The sequence below is a fragment of the Denticeps clupeoides genome, chromosome 1, assembly GCF_900700375.1.
Source record: "Denticeps clupeoides chromosome 1, fDenClu1.1, whole genome shotgun sequence".
Classification (NCBI taxonomy): Eukaryota; Metazoa; Chordata; class Actinopteri; order Clupeiformes; family Denticipitidae; genus Denticeps; species Denticeps clupeoides.
In genome coordinates this window covers 10,743,921-10,756,770 of record NC_041707.1, presented here as the reverse complement: position 1 = coordinate 10,756,770, position 12,850 = coordinate 10,743,921, and the positions used below count along the sequence as shown (strand labels likewise).

Sequence of the window (12,850 nt, the reverse complement as noted above, 5' to 3'; positions counted from 1 at the left end):
AATTTTAGGAAAGATAACACAGCTCTTCAGAGCCCCGTTACACTTCAAAATGAATTCCAAGTGTGGGGTCCTGCGGCTGGTAAATTAAAACATGTCCGTGACTGGAATGTACGTCAAATCCAATTAGGAGAGGTCTGGGTGCAAAGCAAATAAAAAAAACAAATCAAAGACCACAGCCGGTGCTTATTGCTTGTTTCATAACTTAAGACAGAAAAAAGAATACTTAATAGTAGTTGCTTTGCTTATATGTATGATCTATAGTGTTAAGTACATGCAAGTACTTTTCTATTCATAGATACATTTACCAACGTCCTTCACAAAGCTATTCCATCACTTGGGGTGTGAGATGCTCTAAAATGTCCCTGAAGGGCATATCGTATTATTTACAGCCTTTTCATATCCATCAACCATTCTGTGACGCTTGTGTTCCATGAATAGGGGCATCATCCTCCTGGAAGACTTCGGCCCTCTCAGAACAATTAATCAGAGAATGTAGGTGGTCACTCACTGTGATCACTTTATGTTGAGATGAAGAGCTGATTTGACATCTTAAGATAGTTTGAGGATAAATCTGTACTTTTATATGGAGTGTAACATACATGTTACCTACTAATGTAGTAACATATACCTATCATGCCAGAGGGCTAAGGGGTAAAGAAGACATTTTTAAGGAAAGGGATTTTAATAAGGACAAACAAAAACGGCACAAAGGCCAAAGCCATGAACAACAAATAAACGGAAGAAAAAAAAAAGCCCTACGGTGTGTGTCTGGGCAACAGAAACTAACACACCACCTCCAGGTAAGGGCCAGTGTCCACTTCAATGTGGCAGCAATGTCTGAGTGCTGCTTCTTGGGTTTTATGGAGTGTTGCACACAATGCAACATTCATTTAAATAAATGCAGAGACACGTGTTTGAGCAATGAAATGGACTGCAAATTATAGTAAAACATAAAAAAGTGAGGTGATGGGCATATTGCTACAGATTTTCCAGTCTGTGTTCCTTTCTTGAATGACTGGACACTTGTCTTCAGAAAGACTTTCCTTCATTTTGTGGTAAAAAATGTCTTAAAATCTCCTTGATGGTGGATGTGTATAATTTACAATTCATCATTGGAATGTAGGTGGTCACACCAGGGACTTTCACTGCAAATATTATTGCAAATGATTCATTTACTCTGCAGCTCCTCACACTGTAAATTCTGAAATATGCCACTGCGCACATGTGCTGTTGGATTTTTACAAAATTGCACTTTAAGCACGTGTGTGAACAGCTCATCCGACACATCCAGCACTTTCATGCGTTACAAACGAAGCATCTATTTTTACTTTGGAGCTACTCAGCCATAGTGGTTCCCTCAGAAACATCTCAGCCATGGCCTAGTTCCCTCTCTGCCACTAAGAGCACCTAAACTCATTCCCCTGAGACACAGACACATGAATTTCAGGTCACAGAAAATTTCCCATTAGCTCCTAGGGGACAGAATGATTAATTAAACCCCTGGTCCTGGTCTGGCTCTTTCTGAAAGCAAGCAGACCTTCACATCAGCCACTTGAGAAGGAAATGAACCCATGTGTGTGATCTTTCTCAGGTCTCGAGTCTATTGCAAAAAAGGAGAATGTTAATTACATAGTAGGAATTATCCACAGATGACTCAACATGTTCGAAGTCTCTACAGAGACCAGACAAAAGCCTCAACTGTTCAGATCCCTTGGCCTTGCTGTTTAAACAGTTTCAACAGTCCTGAGAAGAAGCCCGAAACCAGCGAAAAAGGCGGACCTCATCCTCGCAAGCAACTGAAGGGTATTCAGCGAGAGCGAGCTTGACACGTCTGCCTCCCCTCTTCTTATTATTCTCGTTTGCAATGTTGCTGTGTTTTTTTGGAGTCCTGCGACGGACGTCCCTGAAGACTTTGCAAGGGCTGTCCAAGCAGCGACTCAGCACACCACCGCACTTCCACAGAGGAAACAGCCGGGTGACGCGCCCTCTGCGTTCTCAGCAGAAGGGATGTTATTGGCTTTTGTCAGACTTGGGTTTTCATCTCTGATCATGGAAAGCACCAGCTGAGGATCAGACCCTCGCGACAGCATTTCCCCAGGGCTGACGGCATCTGTCCTCAAACTGAAGGACTGGTGCAGACACATAGAACTGATCCAAAACACATGACAAAAAACTAGACTGGCTTCATGGTATTTTTCATGAAAAATACATGGAGTGTGTCATTGATGAAAGAAACGGTAGGTATTTTGTTAGATAAAATTAATCATATGACATCAAAAGATTACACAGACTGGCCCATCTAAGCATGAAATGGCATTAATTACAAGGGGAGAAATAATTTGAAAGAAGCACAGGCAATCTTTGATGGACAATTACTGTAATCAGCCCTGGAATTATTTGAAATGGACAGATTATCGAGTGTCTCCAACACATAACCAGAAAAGAGATGAGAGGTCTTTGCCGAAGGTTATAAAGTAACACGATTGCTCAGCTCATGGCCATATTACATCGTGTGGAATTCTGCATTTAAGACATCTTGTAGGCCTGTAGAAAAGGGTGAGTGAGGTTTACATGTGAGGTCCGCACCATGACAATTATGATAACAACATGAGCAGCAGTAGCAGAGGCTGGACCAGTATTTATTGTAGATTTCAAATTCATACAACCCTGTTTTCAAAGTGCAAATGAAACCATGGGTTTGCGCCAAATGCGACGATTGAGAAGAGCTCACTTTTTATTTGATGCGCAAACAAGTCAGGCCAGAATTAATACGGTATTGCCCTGCTCATTTCTGATGAAGGGAAGACTGGCTCAGTTTTTCAGTTGTGCTTGATTGATTGCTTGGCAGTGAATTTATTGATGCCTGCTCTGCCCAGGATGTAATTATCTTTGTACAACGGTCACTGAGGGTAGCTGGCTGTTTAACCTGAGAAGGTCTAGTAGCATTCATAACAACAGGAAAGCTTCATATTTCTGAAACTGCTTATCACAATCTATAAGTGAAAATCATTTCATAATGGTATGTTACCCTTTAAATAGGGCTGAGTTATCTTCATTCGCAATAAGTACATATGTAATTTTCACTACATTATTTTATTATAAATACAAATGACAAACTTTCTGAATGCCTTCATGCAGTAGTAAAAGAAAGAACAGAATACATGCTTTGGCACATTCTCCTGATGAATAAATGCAAGACCCCTCATTTAAAACAGTGACATATGCAAAGGCCGTCACAAAAGATTCTGACGGTCTACGCTGTGTGCCCCCTTAAATCAAACTTTAAGAAGTTGAGAAAGAAAATAATATATTACCCACAAAATGAATATGGACAAGAGGAATATGGACATGAATATGGACAAGATGAATAAGGCACAAATGAGATGATGGATTTCCTCCATGCTTTGTGCGCAGAGATCCCACCACGTTCCCTTCCAATTTGTAGCATTTTAGTCAGGGACGGGTCAGGTCAGGTCGAGCTTGCACAGTAAATGTCTGATCCGTATGACACGCTGCTTGTAAATTTGTTTCGGTGATTGGTAAATGTGTTTCACATGTTGTAAATTAGTTTTATTAAACACACATTTCCTTTCCCTATTAGTCTAGTGCATAGCACGTGCAAGGAAAGCCAGGATTTAAAAAGCTGTACTTGTCGGGTCTGATTCTGTCGGGCTTGGGCCAGGTTACAGTCCTAGAAGGCAGCTGCACAACAGCAGGAGGCTTTGAGGAAGCAGCAAATCTCGAACAACTAAAAATATATCTATATTTGTACAGTCAGTGGGGGACTAGCCAATTGTTCTTCTCCCAGTTTCAGTCTGGAAGAGAAGTGTTTCTCTGTCAGCCTGTCTGATGCATAGAACTGAATGGAGGACCTGACCCTGACACAAAGCCCCACCCCATTTATATTACTTGTCCTATCCTTTTTAGTTGTGTTTATATTGGGAATAGTGTTATTGGGAAGTGTTATTTTTGGGTTTGTATATATTTCATATGTCATTCAATTAAGGTAAATGTCATTTTTTTAGTTTAGTTATAATCTGATGAGGACAAATTTATTGGATTTTTTGCTGTTTTATTTTTCACTTTTCCCTCTGAGGAACTGCCACATGGTCAGGGGGTTTGTATGCAACAATGATCCTAAGAACAAAAACAGCAGGAGCTACACCACCTTCAGGTGGGACACCAGAAGAACAGGTCTTGGGAAAGGGGCCTGTCAAAGTGCAATCCAATTACATGACAAAAACTGTTATCCAGAGCAACCCACCCCACCCGCCCCCTTACGCCTGTCTAGAACTGGCCCTGGATTCTTAAGATGAGGAAATGTTATTTCTTTATGTATTTCTGGACAATTTCAACCCATAAGAATGGCAATAACCCATAAGAATGGAATATAATACGAAAAAGCTCATGCAGTGAGTTAGAACCAAGGCTTCACACTACTACATGTGGAGCAGAGCAGTAAAAAAAAGTCCTTGATGCTGATTTATAGGCTGACCAATGTGGTGAGAAGGAGAAGGACAGCATGACAGCACCACCCCCCCCCCCCCAAACAAAGGCATGGCTGCAGTCAGGGTTGGGAGATGACCTCAGAAATGAGGAGTACGTCTCTCAGGATAAACCCAGTGGTATGAAGTCTTGATATTTGGCATATGAAAGGTAGGAGACACAAGTGTGAGGAGGTAAGTCCAGGGTGAAGTAGCCAGTTTCCACCAAGACAGGCAGAGCTGCAGGGCCCAAGCTGACAGACACACTGGGAGTTTGGGCTTTGTGGTTTTGGAGAGATTGTGAGGCTTACTTTGCTGTTTTATACCAGTTCTCAACCTCCAGGACTTTGAATTATTCTTTATCCCAGAGAGACAGTGGAACACTATGTAGAGGGCACAAACGTTGAGACAAGTTTCAGATGGACAAGATATCTTGTCCAGTATGCCTCGGTGTTGTGGCAGTGAGTTCTCAGGAGGTCCTGGGTGGCTCTTTCCACCTGCGCAATGCTTTGACAAGAGGCTTACATTGACCTCTAGCACATCACGCTCGGATGTCAACTTGGTGAGAAAGCATGTCCTCAAGCAGAGTCTACTGATGGACAACATGTTGAAAAAGGAAGCAGCAAATGCTGCTTCCACTAGCAATCCACCTCAAGAATAACTATGGGAGCTCCGTATCTAAGCCTGGAGAACACCGGGAAGAGTCAAGCGTCCCCGCAGGCAGGTGACAGCTCATTTGAAAGTTGTATTGCTGGAAGAGGAGTCATTGTGCCAAACGAAGCCCATCCAAACCAATCTTTCCAACCTACCATGCCTGCAATACCAGATGTGGGTCACACTGGGTTTTCGTGTGGTCCAGGACGTGTTTCTGGGCAATCAGTTGACCACAAAGTAAAATGATCCAGGCCAAGGATCCAGTCCAGTGGAGTGTGCTCACAATGAATCTTGGTCACAATGTTCTGGGGTCAACCAGCTCAATCTAAGAGCATGACCAGTAAGAAATAGGGAAATCAGAGTGTGGAAAGAATGAGGCCCACCCGGTTGCCTGGAATTAACTCTCTTGGCTGATCTGAAGGATTCCAGACAGCAATAGTACATATAGATGTTGGGTATGTGCTTACCTTTGCCAATTCTGCTCTGCTGTGGTCATATCCCTGGAAAAGATCGAGTTGAGCCTTATCGGGGCTCTTAGTTTGTAAACTCAATATTCTATAGAAATCGAACGAGAATTGCTGGTGTCTTCCTCTTGTAAGTCGCTTTGGATAAAAGCGTCTGCTAAATAAAGTAAAGTAAAGAAAAGAAGGCATAAGGAAAGAGATTTTGTCACTCAGCATGGCACTGAGGCAGATGCCCCCCTAACAGGGCATCCATTTTCACAATGTTTTTTTTTTGATGATTTGGCATCTCCAGTCTGATGGTGGTGAATCCACTTTTGCGCTCTTTGATGACTCCCAGTGCCACAACAGAGAGTGTTTACCTCCTCACGGATGTTCTGCATCAGGGGGGAGCAGAATGCAGGCTGGCTGCCTTCGATGGTAAGATGAAGCCTTCTGAGTAATCCAGGCTATGCAAGTGAAATGCAAGACATTTTTTTAAGTAATCATTCTGAATCACAAACTGTGAAGCTCTGCAAGGAATCCAGAAAAAGGAAAAAAAAAAACACAAAGTTGGAATGTGTGCAAAAACCAAGCAGCGTTTCTACAGCCTGAATATGTAAACAGGTGAAGCTGGTGATTAGTAGGATGGTAGGATGGTAGGATGGTAGGATGGTAAGGTTTCAAAGAGCACAGCACACCAAGAGCTTCCAAATGAACAAATAGCATGTACAGCAAATTCTCATGCGGCATACACAGTAGCAGTATTCGTATAAAAAGGACAGGCGCAGACAACAAGCAACAAACACAACACCTCTCCTGTAAAGATATGACTGTTTGCACCTACAGCTCAAGGTTCTGCACCACATGCCTGCACAGGAACTTATACAGAATTATACAAAAGAAACAAGAAAGAACTATCTTTGCCCTTCCCCTGAGTAAACACTCATTACATTTGCAAGAACTGAAGGATTGCTGTGACCATAGTAACCATGAAGGAACAACCCCCTGAGAGATTACGTACTTTCTTCCTCAAAAACAAAAGTCTCGCAAAGCATACAATAAAAGAAAGCACGTTTCCCCCGAACTTCTTATAAATGGGCAAAGAGTCAGATTATAATGCATTATCTAACCAAATGTAGAAAAGCAATCCACAGTTTAAACTGCCAATGAAAAAAGGATTCGTAAACTAGTGCATCTGGAGTTAATGAATGTGTCACTGGCAGTTTATTGGTGTATTTTTTATTGAAAGCTGGGTTATAAAAGTTAAATGACTTACTCACAGAAATGAACGCTCTACACTTGCCACCCAACCCAATATGAAGAAACAAAAGAAACTATATCTTTTTTAGTAATGTTTTAGGATAATTAAATGCAGATTATTGATAAAAAGGACAAAACCCTCATGTCATTATTGGCAGAAAAAACAACATAAGACAGTAGTCTTGCATACATTCTTTATAATAAATTTCTGGAATATCATGATTATGTTCAGAAACCAAACAATTAGCAAGTATAAAAAGCAAGTATAAAAAGTATAAACAAGACTATTCTAATAATGAATTTCAATGTGTTTAACAAATACACTGGATGAGTTTGAATTGATATTCCATCCAATTATTTCAGTCATGATGTCATAGGAGCCAGATAAAAATCCTTCTACACAAACTTTGGAAAATAATGAGTCTTGCATGCCAACATCACATTGTGAAACACTGCAGCACAGCAGACGGTGACACAACGAAATGTGTCCTCTGCTTTTAACCATCACCCTTGGTGAGCAGTGGGCAGCCATGACATGTGCCTGGGGTGCAGTGTGTGGGGACGGTGCTTTGCTCAGTGGCACCTCAGTGGTACCTTGGCAGCTCGGGATTCAAGTCGACAACCTTCTGATTATGGGGCCGCTTCCTTAACCGCTGGGCCACCTCTGCCCCCAAAAGATTCACCCAATGTGGGGCTCGAACCCATGACCCTGAGATTAAGAGTATCATGGTCTACAGGCTGAGATAGCCGGGTTGCTAAATTATGAATAATTATTAATCATATTCATTTTTATGCATTAAGCAGGAAGTTCAAAAATGTGTGGGAGCGGCACCATAGTAATGTCCTTGCAATCAAGTATATAGTATCAACAAAGGGCATTAATAAATGCTCAGCAGAGGTAAACAGTCGCACCACAATGGCAGGTTGCAAAAAGACACACCTATTAATGTCATCGTGTTCACGGCAGAAAAAAAACTACGATTTTCTGGTTCCAGATTGGAACTGATTTATTTTTCTTTGAAATGCGGGAACCACAATGGAACCAGATTGCTGTTGGTGGGGAAAAGGTACCGTTGTCTGCCTCCAGGGTCAGAGCAATTCGACAGTCTCAGGGCCTTGTTTATCCCTGCCGCAACTGCCGTTTATTGTAATTCGCAGGCGTACAACGTAGAAACGTTGTTTTTCTCCGGAGATCACTGGCCTCGCTTTTCTTAGACCAGGTTACTCAGAACTCCTCGCACATCAAACTCAAACCCTCAACATTCCCGTCATTCCTGCCTTGCCGGAATTTGCAGAATTCCTGGATGCCATTATTCGTCCTGCAGGTGGAACAAGTCGGTTCTAATTCCCTCAGCTTGTCAAGAAATGCAGTTCGGATGCCAATTATTGGGGGATCAAAGACCAACTCGTATTTTTACGACATTGTAAAACGTGACCTACAGGGGGAGCCCACAAGCTGACACGCCACATCTTGCACAGCGCTGCTTTAACAGAGGAAATGCAGAGCCGCTAATGTTCTTCCAAGGAGGACGCATCCAACAAGGATCAGTGTGACAGCCCAGCAAGAAAATCTTCTGTCTGCGCTGACGAACATCACAGGGCAACAACACCGCAGGGCTCCATGAAGGAAAAACACGGCCGCACAAAACATGAAATGATCTTCAGTCGCCCGCATGCACGAGACAGCAGCCACACGTCACTCGTTCAAAGCACCGCATGACCTACCGCCGGTACCCTCAACCCAAATCTTGTTCTAGCTGTGAAACGTTACAAAGAGTGCATGGAGATGTTGTCTTTTTGGACCAACAAAATCCGAGGTTTATCTGTTCATTCAGCAGAAGAATATTTTAGACCCACAGACACATTCAAATGCTGTGATCTGAAGCATGCAGTCCCAAAAATATGCATACATGAAGTTTAGAGAGAGGAATGAATTTTGGGAGAAGGCCATTTTTGACATTCTGAGTAATAGTAATATAAGAAAAAGGTGTAATTACAGTTACTTATTGAAAGATTCATGATTACGATCTTAATATTGTGTTAAAAAAAAAAAAACCTTGCCGATTTTTCTACTCATAATACAATGACTATCAAAATTTCTAACATTGTTAGGTGAATGTAGTTGCCAGTCCTGACATTGGACCTGTCTGTTCGGATGTTGGAGCTGGACTGTCTGCGTCAACGAAAGCCATTACTAAAGGGTTAAAGCGAGCGAGATCTTTGTCATGAGCTTCCATTATTTCTTTCCTATTTCTATTCATCCATCAGAAAAAAACACACCCTATTGTTGGGGAAAAAAATTGCCATAAAGAAATAACAGACAATCCAACACAAATGAGGCAGTGGTTCCCCTAGGGGCTGTGGTTGGCCTGGCAGGAATAGAAGCGGACCCGTAATCGTAAGGCTGCCGGTTCCAGTCCCAAAACAAAGGTGCCACTGAGGTTCCACTGAGCATATTACCATCCTCCCCGGGTGCTTTTCATGGCTGCCCACTGCATCCCTCATGGGATGGGTTAAATGCAGAGACCACATTTCACTGTGTGCACTGGGTGCTGTGCTGCAGTGTGTCACATTCACTTCAAGGATAGCCAGCCAGTGCAGAAAGTAGCAGGGTGGCATCCATCATGCTCACAAACACAGAAACCTTGACAGAGCACCGAATCAGGATAGAGGAGAGGGTGGGGTAGATTATAGCTGTGATTGTGAGTTGATTGTAGCGATTTAATTCTACCGTATCATCTAACCGCAACACCGCAAGGAAGGCGGTCTGCTGGAGAAAGATGTCAGATGCTACAGGCCTGACAGGCTTGTTTTGCCAGAAAACGTTGCTTATTGCTGGCAGTATATATGAAACAAAATTAGAATGTGATGACTAATGACTAGCCTTTCAGTTTGTTAACTGAAATAATGAGGTATAGTTACTAAAAACATTATGTGACGGTAGTAGCTTAGTTGGTAACACACCTGCCTATGCACCAGAAGACCACAAAACAACCATAATCTTTATTCAATGCTCTTGAATGTTATATGAGCAGTGTTGCTCTTTTTTTTTTTTTAAATGGTATAACTTTATAACTCTATGATCTTATATAATTGATAAATTATGATAATGTTTATTCATATATTGAAAGGAGTTTGACAGTAGTCAATGTTTAGTGGTGTCATATAAAATAAACAGATTAAACTGCCAGATTAAAATTTTTCAAATTGGCAAACATATCCATTCATAATTTACAAAATGAATAAAAAAAATTATCAAATTAAATTTGTTACATTACTTTATATACTAATTGAAACAGTTATACTACTATTAAATTTTAAATAGGGAATCTGAAAGATAGCAAACAATGCATAATGCATATTGAGCCATTCATGCAGAAATCCATACGATTAAAAGGCAGTTTTAACTGCTTATAGGTCATTTAGCCTTACGGCTGAAAAGACCATTTTGACTTATCCTTGGGAAATATCGAATACATCATGTCAGAGAAGAGTTCACTTAGCAGGTTTTGCTATTGAAACCACAAGGTAAAACAAGTTTTTTAAAAAAGAGGGAATTGTGTGTAGGCAGCAGCAGACCATTCCACCTCTTCTCAGAGAGAGATTTCAGGCCCTAGCAATTAATGGCCTATTGACTCCAGCTCACGTGGATGCTGGAGATTGATTTCAGTGCTTACAAATTCCACTTTGTCAAAAGGGACCGGCCTAGAAGTAATAACAAATACAGCAACTGTCGCTCACCCATTTATTTTAATAAAAAGGAGGGCCATCTGTAAACAAGTCTCCATTTTAACTGGTTTTCTTGTTCTCTAAAAGTTTTGTCTGAAATAAAGCAGGGCAGATCAATGGCTGGACCTGCCATTGGGTTTTTTTTTTTGTTGCTCAAATGCACAGCCATAGTGTAATAACAACACACACACACACACACACAACCCCATCATGAGCTTTATTCTCTACAGGAGCCACCGCCACCAGCTGCTGCACTCAACTGTCTGAGGAAACGGCAGTGAACACACTCCGTCAGACTCATTACTCACAACGCAGGTTTGCCGAACCAGCCAGGTACAGCAGGCAAGACTCTGGCACCGACAACCTTAATGAAATGGAGTCCTCCGAGAGCACAGTTACCAACATTTGCGAAATTGAACAAGGTCCAATGAAATCTGATAGTAAACTAAACTAGAGATTAATAACAGCAATAATGATCATGGTGTGCTTTGTGGTGTTCATAAATACACTCATAAAATGCACTCAGAAGTGCAAATTTTGACATAGAATCATTCTTTCTGCATTAGTAAAATTAATAATACCGCATGCCTATACAGAAACCACAACTGCTGATTAAAATATTGTTGTACTGTTAATACTACGCCGTCGTTATTTTTCCCTATTTATAATAAAAGCCCGATGAGGATGATTATTATGGCGGAATGAAGTCCCGGAGACCTGCGCTCACCCACGTCGGCACTAGGAGGCTGGCTGGCCGCTCGATCGGGTCGGGCTGCTGCTTGCCGGCCGCGCTCATCGCCGCTGAACTCAGGGGGACTCGGATCGCTCATGTATCCCGCGGTGAGGCGGCATCCTCCACAAGTTGACTTCAGGCGACGGACCCGAGCTTTCCCGCGGAGTTACTGGCCGGCGGCGCAGTTGACCATGGTTGGCGGGCGGAGCTCCCCGGCTCGCCGGCGACGGAGAGGTTTCGGCGGACGGGGCTCCCGGTCGTCAGGCGCTCCGTGCGATCGGCGATGTGAGCGCAGGCTGTGCAGCATGTTGCCTCCTTCCCTCTCCTCCACCTGCTGCCTGGCGCACTCCCCTCCTATTCGCCACAGCGCGGCGATCCAGACTGGGTCGGGACCGGGGTTGCCAGGTCTCCATCGAAAGCGCCCACTTAAATAAATGATGACGATGAGAATCAATAATATTAATAATAAGAATAGAATTAACTGAACGTGGTCTCGCACTGCAACGCGAGAACAAAGGCGCAAATTCCTCAACTTTATTGGAAACCACACAAAAGCATTAACAAATATACCAATGGCCGATGCGAACGTTTTAACAAGTTTTAGCACATACCTAGAAACTCGCTGTTTTGCTTTAAAATGGGAACAAGCCTTAAAATCCTCGAACGACTGCAGCCACAAATGATTTATCTATAACACGCGCCGGTTTGCTTTAATATCTCGGTCGTGGCAACCCTCCATCTGTTGGCGGTCTCAATTAAGCAATATTATGCCACACCCTTACAAATCGGGATGTTTCTGTGAACACTTTTAAAATAACGGGAACATATAAGATCTTTTAGGCATTGCTTTAATTAACCGGAGACAGAAAGAGAATCATTTGTTTACTGTTCTCTGCCTTTTTTTTTTTAGCAAATGGCCCAGCATAGATGCATACAAATGTGTACGTTTCAAGTGTGTGCCAGAAAATGGTGATGAAAGCGCTTGCTGGATGGCTCTACCAAGCTCTGTGTTTCTCACATGACAAGAGGGACCAGGGGGCACTTGGAGCTCGGACTTGGAGCTTGGGAAACTTTACAATGGGTTTCCAGACTTATCCAGAAAGGGCCATCTTTGCTACTCAAGGAGTAATTATTGGGTTGATTTCCTGAAGAATCAGCATACCTGGGTTTGAACAGCGTATATAAAAAAAAAAACATCCCGATGGCCCATTGCCCGTTAGCCCAATTCCACGTCTTCTATGTAATAACCGCATAAAATTAACTTTGTGTGTAGAGCTGTCCATGGTGCTGCTATATAATTCCTGCTAAACTTTTTTTACGTTTTGAAAAGGATTTGCATTGGGTGGTCGATGTGTGTCATAATTTTATGAGTCTTTCAAACCAGTCTGTGAAAGCACATGAAGACATGATTCTGTCTATATTAAAGGGGTTTTAAAGTGGCACAGTCACTTTGTCACCACAACCAACAACGCATGTCTGCACATAATCTGTGCTGATTATGTAACAAACCTCTGCTTTGTACAGACGCGTGACCAGGCTACATAAAA

The 12,850-nt window shown here is 42.4% G+C and overlaps 1 protein-coding gene across 1 annotated transcript in view; it reads right to left on the bottom strand.

Annotated features, from left to right (window-relative positions):
- Positions 1-11,703, bottom strand: part of sntg2 (syntrophin, gamma 2) — a 38,854-nt gene extending 27,151 nt beyond the window's left edge. Inside the window, exon 1 of the mRNA XM_028988646.1 lies at positions 11,298-11,703. Coding sequence (XP_028844479.1) covers positions 11,298-11,366 — 69 coding nt within the window. The 5' untranslated portion in view covers positions 11,367-11,703. The remainder of the gene's footprint in view (positions 1-11,297) is intronic.
- Positions 11,704-12,850: the final 1,147 nt, after the last annotated feature.